The sequence below is a fragment of the Prenolepis imparis genome, unplaced genomic scaffold (assembly GCF_030444845.1).
Source record: "Prenolepis imparis isolate NDT839.2.m4 unplaced genomic scaffold, iyPreImpa1.0 SCAF_14, whole genome shotgun sequence".
NCBI classification, from domain to species: Eukaryota; Metazoa; Arthropoda; class Insecta; order Hymenoptera; family Formicidae; genus Prenolepis; species Prenolepis imparis.
The window spans coordinates 4,414,703-4,434,112 of NW_028141172.1; the positions used below are offsets into that span (position 1 = coordinate 4,414,703).

Consider the following 19,410-nt stretch of genomic DNA (forward strand, 5'->3'; position numbering starts at 1 on the left):
GGCAGCGATCGAACATGATTGGTTCCCGCTTTCAGATGCAGCGAATCAGCGTCGAATGTTACAAGAATGTGAACCAATCACGTTCGACTGCTACCTAGCGATTTTTCCCCGCTCAATGCTGTCATAAATCATAAATAATTGTATACGTTTATGGTTTCCACAAGCGTGTACACAATCTGAAAAATATGCTCTGTTTACGGTATCTACAACGGATCTCTCGAAGGTAGCGAAGAAAAATTATTCGAACTTTGTGAAAAAAAAGTATGTCAGAAAAGGCGAAAACCATGAGCCACATTAAACATATTCCCAAGGATGCTCAAGTCATCATGTCAATCATGAAGGATATGGGAATAACGGATTACGAGCCCAAAGTGATCAATCAGTTGTTAGAGTTTACCTATCGTAAGTTTCTTCCCTTTTAATTGATCATTTTGATAATTTTTCGCTATTATTTTACTGTACTTTAACATCTTGTTTTATTATTTGATTAATTTTTTATTTTAGTTTCTTATTAGTTTTACTATTTTCAAATTTAATTTGCTATTATTATATATTAAAATCTTTCTCCATCATAATATCTTATTATTTATTTTTTTTTTTATCATTTTCTGCTTTCATCCTTTACTCCAAATTCTAATTTTAAGACCATAAATGAAATCTTGTGGCAGGATACGTCACGTGCATATTGGACGATAGTAGAGTATATGCTAACCATGCCAAGAAAAAGTTCATCGACTTGGATGATGTCAGATTAGCGGTGAAGATGCAGCTAGAACGTTCGTTCACGAATCCACCACCCAGGGATGTATTGCTGGATGTAGCACGTGCCAAAAACAACATCCCGTTACCCTTCGTCAAGCCGAATAACGGTCTCAGATTACCACCGGATCGGTATTGCTTAAATGCGACGAATTACAGACTTAAAAACGCGGCAAAGAAAGTCCCTCAGAAACTTACGCATTCAGCGGTCGGCAATAATCAATCCGGTGGACAATCGAGGCCAAAAGTGGACGGAAACAAGACTGGTGTATCAATCGTTAAGAGACCTGGCACCCTCGCTACTGTCGCCAGAACGCAAAGCATTTCTATACCAAAGCCAGTTATGAAATTTTCGACAGGTAATATATATTAGAGTTTATATGATTAATAAACAAATGAATAATATTGTAATTATAATATTGATATAATATTAATTATTTTAATATTAATATTATATATTATATTATATATTATATATATTATATATTATATATTATATTATATATTATATTATTAATATTATATATTATATTATTAATATTGTATATTATATTAATAATATAATATATAATAATATAATATATAATATTATTATAATATTAATTTTATATATAATTAATAATTATAATATATAATTATTAATCATAATAAATATTTTTCTAATTTTTTGTTCTATTTCTTATTAATATATCAATTCTGTAGCTATTATCTTTATTTAATGTACACACATACCTATTAATGTATTCATTTTTCTATTTGAAATCCAAGCTTCTTTCCGCCTATTGCAGTCCCATTCCTCCGTACCGTTCCGTGTATCCTTTAGAGTTCCAACAAGTAAGATTCTAGAAAGCAAAATACAATTTATTATAAAATATATACATAATTATAGAAATGTTGCTACAAAATTCACACTTATTCACTCGATAAGAAATTTTAAGCTGAAGAATTAGGTTTGATACTTATAGAATTAAAGTTAATTATATGTAAAATTAATTTAATTCAGAGATTGATTATTGTTTGCATTAATGTGAATTTTTTTTGCAGCAACGACCAGCACCGGTACGGTGAAGGCGCAAGTAACGAAACCGAAGATACAAATCAGCTCCGGTCAAACATTGCCGGCCGTCAAAGTAGAGAGCAACGAAACGTTGAAGAGAAAGCGAGAAGATGAAGACTACGACGTACCGTAATTTCTTGATTTTGAATTATTTTCCGTGTAACAATTATTATTCACTTACTTTTTTTTTAATTTGGAATTTTGCAAAAATCCATAAATTAACGATAATAATCCTTTGCAATAACGATAATCCTTGTTATAAAACGATGTAAAGAAAAGAATTTATAAAACTTACACAGTATATAATATAAAATGATGTAAGACATATTTTTACTGTATAATCGTATATCATTTCTCTCATTTAATCTTCCATCTCGTCTTCTATGTCATCTTGTTCCAATCTCGCGGTATCTGTAGCTCTTTCCTCATCTTCATCTTCGTAAGTAACATCTGTTGGTTCAGTTTCTTCTTCAAGAGTTGTAGTTTCTTCTGTAACTTCAGTTTCTTCTTCTTCCTTTTCTTCTTCTTTTTCCTTTTTCTCTTCCTCTTCTTCTTTTTTCTCTTCTTCTTCCTCTTCCTCTTCCTCTTCGTCTCTTTTCATTACTTTTTCGTCTTCTACGATTATCTCTTCAATCTCTTCCGGAGGCACTTCAGGTACTGCTTCCTCGATTAATTCCTTCACTGAAGGTTCTTCTGTTGGAATCATTGGCGGTTCAATCATTTCCTCCACTAACACTTCCGCTTCATAGATCGGTTCCTTCTTGATGACAGGTGGTATCTTTTCAAGTAATATGCTGGGTTTCTTTGGTACTTCCTCTCTAACGCACTTCTTACGATGTATTGGGAAAAAGAGTTTGAAATCCTCCGAAATCTCGTCTTCTGAATAAAGTCTAAAGAGAACATTTGTAGCTCGCTTAACTTCGAATTGGATTTAAATATTCTTTCGAGAAAAATTTAAAGAAACCATTGCTTGCCAGAAGGTCAAACATTGCCAGAAAGTTATGTGTGCATCGTCAATAAAATTAATTCACATATTTAATAAATTTGTTTACATAAAAAATTATAATAATAAAAATTTAATTTTCTAAATTTATTATTAACTTAATTTTTCACATAAATATTTATGATACCAAGTATGATTGAATTTTTTTGACGCTGAAATTGATCTTCAAATAAAAACAAATAACAAATTTGATTATATATATGATTCGTCGATAATTAAATAATTAAATTTCTATATTTAAAAATTTAAAACAAAATCAGATATGAAAAAGGGCGACAAATTTGTCTTTAGATTCCTCTCTGATTTTTTTGAAATTTAATCCGATTAATTGGAAAATCTAATCCGATTCGCGGAATTAAGTCCTTACCTATCAGCGAAATAAACTCGTCTAATCCTGCAATTAGCGTGGATCTGCATTCTGGTGGTCTCGATGTAATTCGTGCCATAGGCTCGTCGTGTGAAGTCGCACAGATTGAACTGTATCTGATTCCATCCACCTGAAAGCCCGATGGGCATGGACGTGCAGAATGGACGGACACGTGTCGTGCTCTGGAAATTGCTCACGCGAAACCTCCTGTGCATATCTTTATCGTCCAGTATCTATTCAACACATAGTTTACCACTTACATATTTACATTGATATTTTGAGAAAAGAAAAATTTAATCTTTCATTCAAGTAAATAATTAAATTTTATTTTATTTTTTAAAAAGTAAAATTTAATTATTTAATAATTTTAAAATATTTAATAAATACAATTTAATTATTTAATTATTTACCACTTTGGGGAGAATCTTAGATATATTTAAGAGAGAAAATACAGTTTTATTTAAAAAGAAAACTATATATACAGTGCTATTTGATGAAAAAAAAAAAAAAAATAGGAATTCTTATTATTTAAACAAGAAATGGAAGGGGGGGGGGGGGGTTCTTATGTTTGTCAAAAAGAATGGAAAATCTCTTGTTTGAGAAAGAGAATTGGAAGCCTTGTTTAATAATTACGTATTCGCATGGGCTTTACTGTTATCTCGAACGTGAAATATTTCTTCATATTCTTGATGATGATGACAAGGAAAGGTAATTTAATACCCAATGTTTTCTTTGGATCTGGTGGACAATAAATGTAGGTCGTGGCTACATTAGTGCCGGCTATTTCTAACGCCAATGATTTTATCTCCTCGTCTGTGATTCTTCGTATATATCCATTTTTTACCTGGAAATAATATATTTTTAATTCAATGTAAATCTATAAACACATACACATATTAATTATATCATATTAATGTATTACATTAATTGTATATCATTTATAAAAACGTGTTGCAGAGAGTATTTAAAATTACAACTGTAAATAACTATAAAGAGCTATATATAAGTGTATCTTCTAGTAATATATTTTTGTTGAAATTTTGAATAAATTAAAAATGCTCACATGCATGTCCCATAATTCTAGAGGAGCCGATCCGCAACTGTACAAAATGGACAAAAGTCCGCCCTGATAAGTATTTCGGAACATAGGAAGAGATTTTGCTCGATCATTGGCAATTCAGAATCTATAATCTTCTTTCAATTTGACAGATATCAAAAATTAAATTCCTTCCTTTGTTTCTCGAATTTTTTCATTAATTGCCAACGTCTCCTTTCGAATTTTTATTTCGAATAAAATAACTTATTAATAGTTCGAAAATTATTTCATTTACATATTAAAAGAATTAAATTTGTTTCATAATTTTCTAACATATATATGTTAATCTAAAATCTATCAAAAAATAAAAAAAAATTTTTTAACTACATAATTATAATTTTTGAATGAATTAAAAATGTAAGAGTTAAATTTTTCCTTATTACCAAGATAAGTGATAATTACAATAATAATTATTTAAATCACATACTAGAAGAATTAAAATAACATATATGTATTTAATCTAACAATAAAATCTATAAAAAATTTTTTTAAATTACTAAAATTTTATATAATTACGATTTTTAATAAATTAAAAATGTAAAAGAGTTAAAATTTTTCTTACCGAGACAGTTGACAATTACAACAATTCTAATTAAAGAATATTAATAATATAATTTAATAACAGATAATTACAATAGATTGATATACTTATTTTTGAATTAAAAATTGCAACAAGAGATAAACGATAATTCAGTGGAACATGTAAGACAATTTATTTTCGTGGAAATTACATGTACATGAAGAAAATTCTATTAAGGATCTCGAACAAGTTCATTTAGTCGACGTCTCTCCTTTTCCGTCATCGGATCAGGTACTATCAACATATTCGGCGACATACCGACGCTGAAGACGCGATCGATTCTGACACCATCGAGAGCAAACATCTGAATCATCGAGAAGTGCGTGATCTCGCGATTCAGCTGCCGAGATATCTGTCGCCTGATCCTTTGCACACGATGTCTGCAGACCACGTGACTTCAAATATAACGAGACGCAATTAGTTTGTCAATTATACACGTCGGTGTAAAATTAACTCTTCTGTCAACGAACTTGGATACCCAGTTACCCAAAGCAACTTCAAATGTCAAAAATGTGTCAGAATTTTTCTTTTTACTCGAAACAAAATATAAAAACAAATTCAGATAAAAAGGGCCAATAAGGGGCTAATCAGGCACAAATATTAGGCGTAACAAAAATTGTTTTTAAATCTCTCTTTAATTATTTTGAACGTCTTGGTCCTTTTTTTGGACTATCCTCGATCTATCGATTAGTATAAAAAGTTTTTGAATTTTTTTTGAAGAATTGTGTATTGACAGAAGGATTAATTAAATTAATTAATCCTTAAATTAATTAATCCTTTAATTAAAAAAAAAGTTATTTTATGGCGATATAATTATATTTATTTCGCCAATAGTACGCTTTCTTATGTCTCCTTATTGATTGAATAAATTAACCCTTACTAAGGCAAGACTTTCAAATCGGTGTAGCTCGGGTGGATCGAGACGTCACTTCGATATAATTCCGGAAATAGCTTCATATGCTTCATAAGGAACTTGCGATAGGCAGATTTCCCCTCCTTCGTCTCTCGAGGACCACCGGGTATCTCATCTTCCACAAACAGATCATCCTCCTTATTCATTCTTGAAATCTGACGCTCTTAACGCGTAATTTTTTCAGCCACTTTTATCTTTTTTTAAACGCGATGGAAATCGATTTCACATATCGGCACACAAACTGAGAAATTTCTTCGCGTACTTTTTCGAGACTGACGGAAAGTTTTCGGAAAAAATTTATAAGAATTTCATTTTTAAGACTCTCACTTGTTAAAATAAATAAACGTTACTGATTTAACAAAGACAATTTTTTTTCTATTTTTTTCTCTTCCACTGTAGGAGAATTTTTGTAAGGACACATCGTTTTAATTATAAGAACCGAAATTTATCTTCTTCGTGGAAAAATCGTTCTCAAGAGACCGCGGAATTTGATAAGTCTGCTAAACGGGCGACAAACTCAATGATGCGATTCGAAGAAAGTTTGTCCGATTTGTAACGAAGTGAGCGCCTGTGCCTTGTACAGATATCGATTTGGTTTCCAGGTAAATCAATAAAGAGATTCGGCTCATTCTTATTCCGAGTCGTCCACGGTGCACTGAACTCTTCACACAGACAAAGAAAAACGGGTCGTAAAATATCGAAAATAATCCTGTATATGAAAGCGACAATTCTAAATCTAAGGATCCTTGTAATTCGAAAAAATTATAAACAATAACAAAAAAATTAAAAAATTAAGATTACTAAGATCTCTTAACAATTTAAAAGCTATAATTTCTAAAAAGATTAATTTTATTATGAATCTTTTGTGAACTTCATACGTCAAGAAGTCTAGAATCCATAAAAGATACAATGGAGAAAATTAAACAAAGTTTAAATTTAAAAAATTATTTATTTTAAATTTAAATTAAAATGAATATATATTAATTTAAAATTTATATATTATTAATATTAATTTAAATTAATTTGACGATTTATGATTCAAAGACTAAAGAGTAAAGGATCCAAAAATTTATCTTCAGTTTCAGTTAAACGAAATAAATATTCATAAGTATTAAATTAAATTAAAAATTAAATTCAATAATTTGTTTTTTTTTTTTTTAAGATTGAATTAAAAACAAAGATTCAAAGCTCCGAGAATTCAAAGAGTCCTGAAATCTAAACACATTTTGAGGATTCTACCGTTAATAAGAGATAAAGAAAAAATCCACAAGAGGTTTTTGTGTTTAAAAAGTAATTGGACAAGGATCTCTTGAATTCTCTTAAATCTCTTGAAACGAAAAGAGAATTTTAAAATCGTATGGGTGTAGTTTTTACAGTCTCAGATTTCAGAATACAATTTCTCGGATGTATAAAAAAGTGTATTTTGTTTTATCAATTAAAATCTTGTGCGTTCTTCAATTGAGATCTCGCATTCTCTCTTACAGCGAGTGACCTTCGTGCCGAGAGCCAATTTTATCGCATGGTTGCACGCGATAAAGGCAGCATTGTGATATCTCGATAGGGCATACGTAGTGAGGAGGATTATGTGTGTGAGTTAATTAAATTTATTTCGCATTTTCCGCAGAACCAAGCGCGTGATTGCACGATATATAATGTGTTCCTTTTCTTATCGCCGCGTGGGTGTATTTGTTGAAAACTTCCCTCTTTCATTTCTGCATGTCTTATTGATTTCTGTGTACATATGTGTATAAGAGATGAACGTTAAATCACGTAATGAGACAGTCTTTGTCGTTAAATATGAAATGAATTAATTAAAATTAAAATCCGTGAATCCGGCCAACAGAGAATCTGACAACTCCTCGGAAGTTGACAAGTTGTTGCCGAGTCTTTCTTCTTCTTCATCTTCCTTAGTCAACTTTTAATGTCCCGTTTTATATGCAACATTGAGTGATATTCTTCCTAACATTCGGTGATCGTTGGTTCTTTAGATTCTGCGAAATTGTTTCCGCTATGTTCAAATCCGTAAATTTTCAAGGAAACGAGGAAAATAATTCGCGTGTTTCGATGAGCTTTCAAAGGAAATCTGTTGTATTAATAACACGTTTTTAATGATTTAATTAAATATAAAATATATATTAATAATTTAAAGAATAATAGTATATATATTAATAAATAATATATATAGGTATATTATTGTATATATATTATATTAATATATATTAATATATATTAATATATATTAATATATTATATAATAAATATATATATATTAATTAAATGTTATGAGGGTTTTAAAATAGTGATATAAAATTAATTCATTTATCACACCCCTTTTATCGCATTTATCACATTTTACTCCAGAGAAACTTAAAAGATTGAAAACTTCAGAGAAATTAATTGAATTAATAAACATTAGATTGACAATTTTGACTCGTTGCCTTCAACAGATTGAAATCTTAAAATTGCGAATTTAAATTGAACTGCTTCTGGCCAACAAATTGACCGGCCGTTCCAACGGAAAAGCTCGGAAACTCAACGGTCATGCTCGGATTTATTGATATTTGCTCGAAAAGCAAAGGGGGAGCTCGCCGTCACACCCGCAAGCTCAACAGTCTTCAGGCGTACAGCTGATCGTGAAGGACGAGACCGAAGCGAGCGCATCGTGGATCCCGGAACGATCTTTAACGAGATTTCCGGTCATCATGAGCGAGTGACAGCGGATCGGTCGAGCGATCGCGCGAATTTTCCGCGAGTGCGTCATCGTCTGTCGTGGCTTTCGAAACTCCGTATCGTCGTCGGAATGTCGCCCAGATAGCGAGACAAGGCTTTTTCTATCTCTCTTTACCTCTCCGTCCCCGTGTCTGAAGAACCGAACGGTCCATTTCCAGAAGAGATACCGCGCACAACCCCTTTACCCTTCTTGCTCCACCTTCGCCGCAGATAAGAACATCCCCTCCGAGGATTCGACGATTTATTTATTTCAAAGACCGAAGAGGATCTAAAAATATCTGCCTCAGTCGAGAGAAATAGATATTCAGAAATATAAATATATATTTTTTCACACAAGAAATCTTTCAAATGTACAAAGCCCTCTAAGCATCTGATGAAGACCGGACACGCTGTAAGGATTCGACTTTAGAAGACTTAAATTTTCTATCAGAATCTAGAGAACTCTGATAGACCCTCGACAAAATCAATCAATAAAATGTTGCATAAAGAGGTTGGGGTCTCTAATTAAACATTTAGACTTAGAAATAGACGAAGATTTAGAAATCAACGCCATCGATCCGTTAAATTCCACTGCAAACGATCTATTTGAGAATCCTAAAGGATTTTCGGAACGTTCAAGAATCCACGAGCTTCCTGAAGAATTTTCCAGTAAGAAGATGCAATCAAATAATTCGAGCACCCTTATAAACTTGTAATAAATAATAAAACCTCTCGTAATCGCTAGTCAATGTTGATGAAAATCGAAGTATCGACCTACAAGAGCTACAGTTTAGAAGCTCTTACCGTCGTCGAGACGGTTGATAGCCACGAGAGATCCTTACAATGGCCAGCGAAAAGATATCAAAACAATACAGGTTGGCAAAATGTATAAATTTATAAATGTGGATATTTTTTTTGCTTGGAACTTTAACTCTTCTGTCAATGAACGAGTACCCAGATACCCATACATTGATAAAAAGGTGAAAAATTATGCATTGACAAAAGAGTTAAATTAAAAAAAAAAAACTTCATATTAAAAGAAATTGCAAATATTCAAAGATCTGAATTTGCAATCCTTTTAATAGAGGAATTTACTCTCTTTAAACCCGCAGAAAAATTATAAACTATAAAATTCTGCTTTGATTTTTAAATTTGAAAAAAAATTTCTTTCTTTCTTATAACCCTCCCTCGTAAAAACGCGTCTTACTTTGCAAGGACATCGTTACCAGTTCCGGGTCATTCCGAAATAAATCTCTGCTCGATGACGCTGCAGTTGGGCAAAGACATTAGCAAGACCAGCATGCCAGTCATCTTCAACGAGCCCCTCTCGTTTCTGCAACGTGTCGCAGAGTACATGGAATATGCCAAATTGCTCAAACAGGCAGCTCAGGAGCAGTCGCCAATATCCAGGCTACAGGTGAGCGAGAAAATTTTGACATTAATTAATAATTCAATAAAAAAACTTAATAATCTCGCACAGTACGTCGCGGCTTTCGCTGTGAGTGCCCTTGCTTCGAACTCGGAACGCTTTGGAAAGCCTTTCAATCCGATCTTAGGCGAAACGTACGAGCTGCAACGCGAGGACTTCCGGTAATCGACTCCGTCCGGTTCCTATTTATTAATTTGTTTAATTTATAATTAATTTATATAATTTTACTTATTATTTTTTTCAGTTCCTATTTATTAATTTGTTTAATTAATTAATTGTTTAATTATTTATTAATGATTGAAATTATTTTTAGTTCAGTATTATTTAATTTTGATTATTCATTATACCGTTATTTTGTATCTAGAGAAATTAGATTATTATCAATTTAGCCCTCAGATACCATGATGTATATTTAGAGCTTACTGTATAATTAATAGTAAAATGTTAAAAATTTAATTTCACATACACACACACACACACACACACACACACATAACGTAATACGATTAAAATTCTTCTCTTATAAATCTTTTAATTTTAATAAATATTTTTTTAGACAAATAAGATTATATAGAGCCGCACGATTTCGAAAATTCAGCCAAATTTTTTAATGTCTATTATAGATTAACTATGTTTTAATAATACAACAATTTTTTCTTAGTAAGAAATAGAAATTAGAATTTTGATTTTTTTTTCTATTTAAGAATCTTTATACTGAGAACAACTTTAAAATTTTTTTCAGGATAATATGCGAGCAGGTCTCGCATCGATTTTTTTTTTCTATTTAAGAATTTTTATACTGAAAACAATTTCTAAATTTTTTGCAGAATAATATGCGAGCAGGTCTCGCATCATCCTCCGGTGTCCGCATTTTATGCCGATAGTGAAGATTTTATCTTTCATGGCAGCATCCATCCCAAACTAAAATTTTGGGGAAAATCATTGGAGGTGCACCCAAAAGGAATTGTTACGGTTGAACTACCTAAGTAAGTCCTCTTAATTACAATAATTATATATAATTAATTTAACTTAAATTAATTTAACTTATTTATTTTGTATTAAATATTTTTTTTTCGATATTATTGTTGTTAATATCTTTCTCTCTCTGTCTTTCAATTTTTTAAAAATATTACTAGATGCTAAAAATCAAGATCTTATTGAGAGCTTAAATCATTTTTAAAAGAACGTTGAGTTATTATAATAAAATTATTATATAATATAAATAAATAAAAATTAATTTAAGTATTAAATAATTAACTAATAAATAACTAATTTAATTTGTTTATGTATTAAATAATGTTTTCCTTATATACATCACTAAAAAAAAATAGGGAACACTTTTATTTAAATCCTAAAAATTAAGCTAATTTTAAACCGCTGAAACTCGAAGAAAAATCATCATAGATAAAAAATTAAAAAAGTATTTTGAAGCTTGAAGTTTCAACTTTAATTAAGAGAATTTTTCGAGAGAAATTTTGTTATCGAGCTGCAGAATGTCAAAAATGTGTAATTTTAAAGAACAAAACATGTGTGTTTTTTTTTGACAACAGAACAAGGAAAATAAAAAAAATTTTTTACAATTATCTATAGCGTGTTAAAGTTGAAACTTCAAACTTAAAAATGCTTTTTTAATTTTTTGTCTACGATGAATTCATTTCCCGAATTTCAGCAGTTTGAAAATAGTCTAATTTTTAGGGTATAAAAATGTTCTTTATTCTTTTTCTGTCTCTCAATTTTTTTAATTATTACTGAAAACTAAAAATCAAGAAGATCTCATTAAGAGTTCGATAATTTTTAAAAGAACGCTGAGTTATAAATATAATTATTACTATCAATCTTAATTAATTAAATAGAAATAAATGATTTCGATATTGAGTATTTTGGTAACGAACGGGCTAATTAAAAACCGAGCGTTAAACTTAATTAATTATTATTTAAGATTTAAAAGAAAAGAATGAGAAAATTGAAGAAAGACTCAACACTTTTTCGAAGGACCTCAATGTTAATAATTGTGTTTAAATAGGTGGAAAGAGGCTTACACTTGGCAAAATGTCAATTGTATACTTCACAATGTTCTGGTGGGACAATTGTGGATGGAACAATCGGGCCCTCTGGAGATCAGACAGCATGGAGGAGACAATTTGAAAGCTAAACTATGTTTTATTAAAAGCACCTTAAACGGCAAGGACATTCATCGCGTCGAAGGTTTCATAACGAATCAGGAGTAAGTTAAAAAAAAGTCCAAGGTCGACAAAAGATGACATAATCGCAAGAAAGGAAAAGTTTAGCTTGGTTAATTTATTTATTTGCAAATTAAAATAAAATAAATTATCGATATTATTTCCTTATATATATACAGATATATGTTTATATTTATACATATAATATATAATATTTATGTAATATATATATATATATATATAATATTATATAAAATATATTATATATAATATATTAATATACATGTATATTTTTTAGAAAAAGGAAGTTACTCTTTCTTTATGGCAAATGGATCGAAATTTTACGATCCTGTGAGCTCTCTTTATACGAGGAAACACTAGAGAAAATCAGAATGGAGGCTAAAAGCCCGCAAGGTAGTCCAGGACACAAAAAGGTCCTGGCGAAACTTCACAGCCTCAAGGTTGGAGCTTTCAAGCCTTTGCATCAGGTATCGAACAACTCTCGCTCAACGAATCAATTCATTTCTCTGATTAATTAAATTTCATTTCATCATCAAATTCATATTATATATCAAACACATTATTAAATTTCATTTATCAAATTTGCAGGATGCGATAGACGAGTCTTTAAGCAGTATGGTTGTCGATGACATTCCAATCGTAGAGGAGATTTCAGGATCTATTACATTGTGGGAAGTCACTCCGAGACCCAGCAACAGTTCGGATGTTGGTTCAATCAAATTGATAATTAAGACATTTCGATCTATATATTCTTTTTTTTTCGAAAATTTAGTAAAAATTCTAACAAAATACATATATATTAGAATAGTTTATTCGTAATAATATTTATTCTATTATAATAAAATATCTTTCTTTATTTATATTTTTATATTTTATTATTATTTTATTTTTATCATTTTTGTTAATTTTATTCTATATTCTTCTTTATATAATTATATTTTATATTATATTATTTATATATCGTTTTCTATTCTTTTTCATAATAAAATATTTTAATTTTATGATACAGATGTTTATTTGGATAAAAAGTAATAAAAATAATTTTATACTGTAGAATGCTTTGAGAGAGAAACCATCAGTCTCTGAGAGACACAAATATATTAATTCAAAATATATGATTTACAGTACTATCAGTTTACGACATTTGCGATGTCATTGAATGAGTTAGAACCCGATATGGGAGAGAACCTGTGCCCGACCGACTCCAGATTGAGGCCGGATATCCGGAAGCTGGAAAATGGTGATCAAGATGGTGCTGCATCTGAGAAAGGTAGGCTCGAAGAAAAACAGAGGGACTCCCGCAAAGCGCGTAAACAGAAGAAAGGACACGAATATGTTCCCAGGTGTGCATTCCATTTTAAAGAAATATATTTAATATTTGAAAAAAAATATTATAGAAATTTGAATTTGAAAGATTCAAAGAATTTCAAAGACATTCGAAAATGTCGAAATCTTACAATTTATATTTTAATTTAATTTTTAATTTTAATTGAAGTATAATAATATATAAATCTTTTTTCTACGCTAATATTATTGTAATATTTATCTGAGATTTTCAAAAACTAAATTGTGGTTTAAATCAAAATTTAATATTATAATTATAGCCATTATATTTGTATAGTAGATTAAATTGATTAACGATTAATGATCTCTAATTTCTCATTACCTCTCTATCTAGTAATATCGAAAATCAATTTGCAGATGGTTTCAATCCGGCACGAATCCTTACACAGGTCAGGAAGATTGGGTATATCGGGGCGGATATTGGGACCGCAATTTCACCGATATCGAGGACATCTTTTAAGGAAATTTCTTTAGTTTTCCATTAACGCCCGCGAGGATCGATAATCGGGCGTCTCATTAGTGCAAAGTTATAAATAAATTGCCTAAGAGGATTGCGGGTGCGTAGATCGATAATAGACGCCTTTAGAAATCGATGTTTCTGTGTAAAGTAATTAATCCTTCTGTCAATGAACAGGTACCCGGGTATCCAAATAATTTTAAATATTATAAAAATATGTCGGAACCTCTGACAACAAGATTTGTATTCAGAAACTTTTAGGTTTCATTATATTTTAATATAATTCATTCTCATCTTAGGAGCATTTTTATTATATTTTAATATAATGAAAAAAAAAGAAACAAAAAAAAAATATTTGATGCCTAGCAGCTGCTAAAAAATCAAGAAATAAAATTTTAATTAAAAATAAATAATTTATATTTATATTTATTTTATATTTATATTTAAACATTTTATATTGATATTGATATTTATATTTGTATTAAAGAAAAAATTAATTAAATAAAGGAATTGTCGCAGTGCAATATGTTGAAAACGTAGTTTGTATCTGACAATGAGTACCCATACATTGAAAGGTGAAAAATTGTGCAGAAGGACTAATTAAAAGCGAATCTTGCGAGTCGAAGAATGCAATTAAACGTTCGAAAATACGTTCGATCCATAAAATTTCAGGATTCACAGATTTTGAATGTTCGATTATATTCTTGGCTCATCTCTTCCCGCAGACTTATCCGACTATTTTTATAAGAGGCCAAGTCGAGAATGATTAGAAAGAGATTCTTTTTTTTTTATAGCATTCCCTGCTTGAAGAAACCCGTAAGAAACAACGGAAATTGAAATGAATACAGGATGTTCCTAAAGTAGAGCGACTCATCTTAGGAGCATTCTGTGTAATTTCGTCTGTGAGCTTCCTATTGTTCCACTCTATATCGGTTTCTCAGTCAAACATAAGTAAATATATGTCCAAATCGCTTTTCTATATACCAAATTATCGACCTGTCAATTCAATCAACAAATTACGTTTCAATGTTTTAATACGCGAGAATCTATCTTAGTTCTATCCAAAAATATTCTTGTATATTTATATCAACTATATATACGTAATAGAGATATAAAATATCGTATCCTCTATCGTTTGTAAGAAATCCAGTCTGAAATTTAGAAACGAGAAACGAGTCATCTCTTATCAATCAACGTGCAAACAAAACAGGAAAGAGAACATTTCAGTGAAAGTATCAGATGAGATGGTCCAATATTTTGCGAATAAAAAAAGAAAGAGAGAGAGAGAGAGAGAGAGAGAGAGAGAGCAAAATTCGATTGTATCGATTTTCTGTCTCGTGTGATTCTATCGGACTCTTTGAGCAGGAATCTTGTAGACTCTATTTCATGTAAATATACATATATAGCAACTGTGTAATATATCTGTACCAAAGTCAAGATGAACCAAACAATTAGCTTCGAGATTAGCTTCTTATATCGATCGAGCAATAATTATTTTAACTTTGTGCATTGCTTTCGACTTAAGATCTGGAGAAAATAAAACCGCGCACAAATTTTGCCGAATTTTGCGGCGAGTTTGAAAACAAACAGATTCCAAAATCCGCGGATTTAACGAATCTGGATCCAGAAAACGCGAGATTTCTCAAAGATCTCAAGCGAAAAAACTAAAATCCATTAATATTATATTAATATTTGTTATTAATTATTGTTAATATTAATATTATTAATTTATTTATTAATAATATTTATTTACTAATAATATTAATATATAATAATATTAATATATATTAATTTGAATATATTAAAGGCCATATTACACTATAAGTTGCGAGCTCGGTTACAATTGAAGTTACGATTGACAGTTGCGGATCCAATCAGCTGATTAGCTAATCAGTTGATTAATCCGCAACTGTCAACTATAATCTTAACGTGTGATATAGCTTTAATGGAGAAAAAATGCACACCGCTATAAAACAATGCAAAAAGGATCGAATATGTGTGATGCTACGTGTTTCTTCCAAATCAAGTAGATGTATCTTTTGCGCGTGATATATAGACGCCTCTTAGAATAAAAAATTCAGATAAACATGTTGTGTATCGTTGTGCGACAAGCTTAATTTAGGAAGGACGACAATAATTTGAGGTTCTCCAAGACCCAAAAATATGTTTCAAGTCACGTTGCAAAAAAAAAAAACATCTGAATTCTAAACCATGCTACAAAAACGATGTTTATTATAATTGATCGATAATAATTATAATTCTTTTAAAGAGCGAGCTGGAAGATTAGATTTTTTTTTCGGGAAAATGTTTGTTTTTGAATTAGAAAAAATCTTAGTGGATGATAATATTTTATAAAATAATAATTTTTGAAATTCGGCATGATTTGGAATTTAGATCCTCGAATTATGTGATCCTACTAGTCTATCAAACTAATTGTATATTGCTGCAGATACAAGTCCTTCATTTATTGCAATCGGAAATAATCGGTTGCATATAAACAAAACTGCACAATTATCGAGTATACGAATGCGTACATCCTCACAAACAATTACACGAACGAATACACGTGTGTGTGCACATATATAGAAGTACATATCTACATCGGATAGGACTTCGACGCTTCCATAAAAGAATGACAGATTATTTTATATTGATAAAATGTGATTATCACCTATGGTGATAATATATATCCGCGAGTCGCCTCTGAAAATCTTATTATTGTTAACAATCGCACATGTAATTTGTAGGAACTCGTTGTGTTTGCGTTGCATAGATCACATCATGTGTAATTGTATATAGACAATAGCTACATTAGAAATAAATGTTGTTACAAAAGAGCTTCCGCGATCTTTAATACATACACATAGATATATATGTGCGTCTCTTCATTTATTTTAATATCTACTAAGAACAAATATTAAAAATAATGGAATTAAAAAAAAAATAGTATAAAGTATCTATTTTAACTATTTTTTTTGCATACAACTGTCAACAATAATCAATAACTTCACCATCGCGATGACAACCGCTGAATATATAACGCACACAAGTCAAATGGAGACAACATTTTATTGAACAACGATTATCATAAAGAGGATTAATTTTTTCATAATTATATTAACAAACGGAAAACTATTTTATTAATATTTTCTTATACATATATTTAAACACGATGTTTTATTTATTAAAGTTTTAATCACTGTGCAATAACGTCATGTGTATACAATATATACTGATTAAAATTCTTTCAAAAATGCGCGTGTTTAAAAATATAGGAAAATAATATATATATATGATACATAATGTTCCTCCGTTCGACAATAAAAAATATTGAAAAAACACATGACATAATGACATACTCGATCCCAAAATTATGAAAAAATTAATTTTCACGATTAATGATAATAAAAAATAAATACTAACCTTAGAATTGTTTCATCGACGTCTAATATCGCCTCGGACCTCCTTCTCTCTTACACCATTATCGCTCCTTTGTGGCACTCACTACAGAAAACAATTAATTACAATAATAAGCACACACTCGTAAAAATAGATAATTACGCGCGCACTTATCATGCTCGAATTAATGAACGCGCGACATTTTCGACTTTAATGATGGCCGACGCGCACTCGATTAAGCGGGAAAATAACGCGGGAGAAGCGCGCGCGAGGGTCGATACTCGCGACCGCGACATCTCGATATCTCGATATCTCGATATCTCGATGTCTCGAAAGACTAACTTTGCAGACACAAATAGCGATGAAGGTTAAATGAACAACAGTCGAAAATGATTGATATATGATTTACTTACCAATTATGTTTTGTTACTTATAAACGATGATGTTAGCAGCTTTACATTTAATACTATGAGTGAAAACTGTTACGCGAATAAAGCGAGCGAAATATTTGCTTCGGAACAAAATCATTGTTGCATCGATATACACTTACGAGTTATTTAATCGTAGTTAAATAATTGCGCGAAATAATATTCACTAATCACTCAGAGACTAATATCGCAATCCGTGTAATACTTCTCGTAATCGCAGCTCGAAAAATAATACGTAAATATACAAAGCGCGACGCGTCGCTGCCTAACCTGTTCGAGAGTCGCTGCGCGAATGACAACGACAATATAGGTTTGTTCTTTTTAGCTGCGTCGCCGAACGCCGAGTTTACATACCGAGCAATTTAAAATTATTAAAATACAATTCCAATTACGATTTACTCACCAATTAAATGCGTCGCGATGCAGAATCCATATCTGTCCCACACGTTTGCGACATTTTACTACAGATTGATATATTTAAAAAATATATATATAAAGTTTGTTTCAACTCGATTAATATTTTTTGGCAGAAATCAGCTGATTAAAGCGTCAATTTGATAATTAAATTTTACAATAATATTGTTATAAAAATTAAAATAATAATATATATGTTTTAAAATTAATATTTTTTGACAGTTATCAGCTGATTTCTGTCAAAAAATATTATTCGAGTTTGAAATATTATAACATATTATTATTTATAACATTATTATTTTAATTCTTATAACATATTTTTATTTTAAAATTTAATTATAGTAGTATTTTAAATTCGATTAATATCTTTTGACAGTTATCAGCTGATTTCTGTCAAAAAGTATTATTCGAGTTTGAAATATTATAACATAATATTTATAACATTATTATTTTAATTCTTATAACATATTTTCATTTTAAAATTTAATTATAGTACTTTAAATTCGATTAATATTTTTTGACAGTTATTAGCTGATTTCTGTCAAAAAGTATTATTCGAGTTTAAAATATTATAACATTATTATTTTAATTCCTATAACATATTTCTATTTTAAAATTTAATTTGCAAATTAATGCTTTAATCAGCTGATTTCTGTCAAAAAATATTAATCGAGTTGAAACAAACTTTATATTATTTTTTAAAAAATATCAATCTTTTTAATATAAAGGCTGCGTTTGGAAACGTCACACGAGTGCATTCCCTCTCTTTCTCTATATCACTGAGAGAGAAATGATATAGAAAGAGAGGGAATGCACTCGGGTGATGTTTCCGAACACAGCCAAAATCTGCTGCTTTTTTGAAATGGTCGCCAAAGCTTGGACTTGCTCTCGTCAGGTCGCGCTGGCCGCGATCGCGTTTCCGGAGTGCGAGTGCGACATTCGAAACTTGCTAGTTCATAGTCGAAGCCTATTGATCTCCGCTCGGTATCGGTGAACGCGTATTATCTTTTGCTTCCTGGTGAACCGATACGGGCTCTCATCGTCGCGACGTCGCACCCAGGTTTCTCGCCCGATCGTCCGAAAATCGTCCGACTTGGCCCCGAGATTCCGCGCCACGAGAGCATCAACATGAGTAATGTGCCAACAGGTGAGATCATCGACTTTCGCCATCCGCGCTCCGATTCGATCGAGAAATGCATTCGTGTGTACATATTGTTTATAACGAAACGGAGTAGATCGTCGTCGAGAGCAATA

General features: G+C 30.6%; 4 protein-coding genes and 1 long non-coding RNA gene across 7 annotated transcripts; 2 read left to right on the forward strand and 3 right to left on the reverse strand.

Moving 5' to 3' along the window:
• The first annotated feature begins 150 nt into the window (after positions 1 to 150).
• Positions 151 to 2,143, forward strand: Taf9 (TBP-associated factor 9). Its single transcript, XM_083054745.1, has 3 exons — positions 151 to 402; positions 669 to 1,118; positions 1,804 to 2,143. The coding sequence occupies exons 1-3, from the start codon at positions 264 to 266 to the stop codon at positions 1,947 to 1,949; spliced, it is 735 nt and encodes a 244-aa protein (XP_082910871.1). The 5' UTR covers positions 151 to 263; the 3' UTR covers positions 1,950 to 2,143.
• On the reverse strand, positions 1,440 to 18,020 carry LOC145945669 (uncharacterized). The gene is made up of 3 exons (XR_014426888.1): positions 17,728 to 18,020; positions 17,339 to 17,419; positions 1,440 to 1,601 (listed from the first exon to the last, which is right to left on the reverse strand). It is a non-coding gene; the product is annotated as an uncharacterized LOC145945669 (long non-coding RNA).
• Positions 2,049 to 4,363, reverse strand: LOC145945523 (cilia- and flagella-associated protein 20; the record flags this gene model as incomplete). Its single annotated transcript, XM_083054584.1, has 4 exons — positions 2,049 to 2,706; positions 3,187 to 3,419; positions 3,839 to 4,030; positions 4,250 to 4,363. Coding segments are annotated over 4 exons (1,068 nt in total), but the record flags the coding sequence as incomplete, so codon positions are not given.
• On the reverse strand, positions 4,310 to 6,499 carry LOC145945668 (uncharacterized). Of its 2 annotated transcripts, XM_083054747.1 has the most exons (3): positions 5,743 to 6,499; positions 5,014 to 5,257; positions 4,310 to 4,380 (listed from the first exon to the last, which is right to left on the reverse strand). In XM_083054747.1, the coding sequence occupies exons 1-2, from the start codon at positions 5,919 to 5,921 to the stop codon at positions 5,035 to 5,037; spliced, it is 402 nt and encodes a 133-aa protein (XP_082910873.1). In that variant the 5' UTR covers positions 5,922 to 6,499; the 3' UTR covers positions 4,310 to 4,380; positions 5,014 to 5,034. The 2 variants fall into 2 exon arrangements, with proteins under 2 accessions (XP_082910873.1, XP_082910872.1); XM_083054746.1 differs by lacking the exon at positions 4,310 to 4,380 and having other exon boundaries at positions 5,011 to 5,257.
• On the forward strand, positions 8,372 to 15,502 carry LOC145945666 (oxysterol-binding protein-related protein 2). 2 transcript variants are annotated; one of them, XR_014426887.1, is made up of 10 exons: positions 8,372 to 9,359; positions 9,700 to 9,901; positions 9,965 to 10,074; positions 10,741 to 10,899; positions 11,937 to 12,137; positions 12,392 to 12,581; positions 12,703 to 12,819; positions 13,240 to 13,457; positions 13,816 to 14,015; positions 14,710 to 15,502. XR_014426887.1 is itself a non-coding variant. In XM_083054744.1 (10 exons), exons 2-10 carry the CDS (start codon positions 9,328 to 9,330, stop codon positions 13,916 to 13,918), a joined length of 1,332 nt encoding a protein of 443 aa, XP_082910870.1. In that variant the 5' UTR covers positions 8,372 to 9,153; positions 9,230 to 9,327; the 3' UTR covers positions 13,919 to 15,502. The 2 variants fall into 2 exon arrangements, 1 of the variants encoding a protein (XP_082910870.1); XM_083054744.1 differs by having other exon boundaries at positions 8,372 to 9,153; positions 9,230 to 9,359; positions 13,816 to 15,502.
• Positions 18,021 to 19,410: the final 1,390 nt, after the last annotated feature.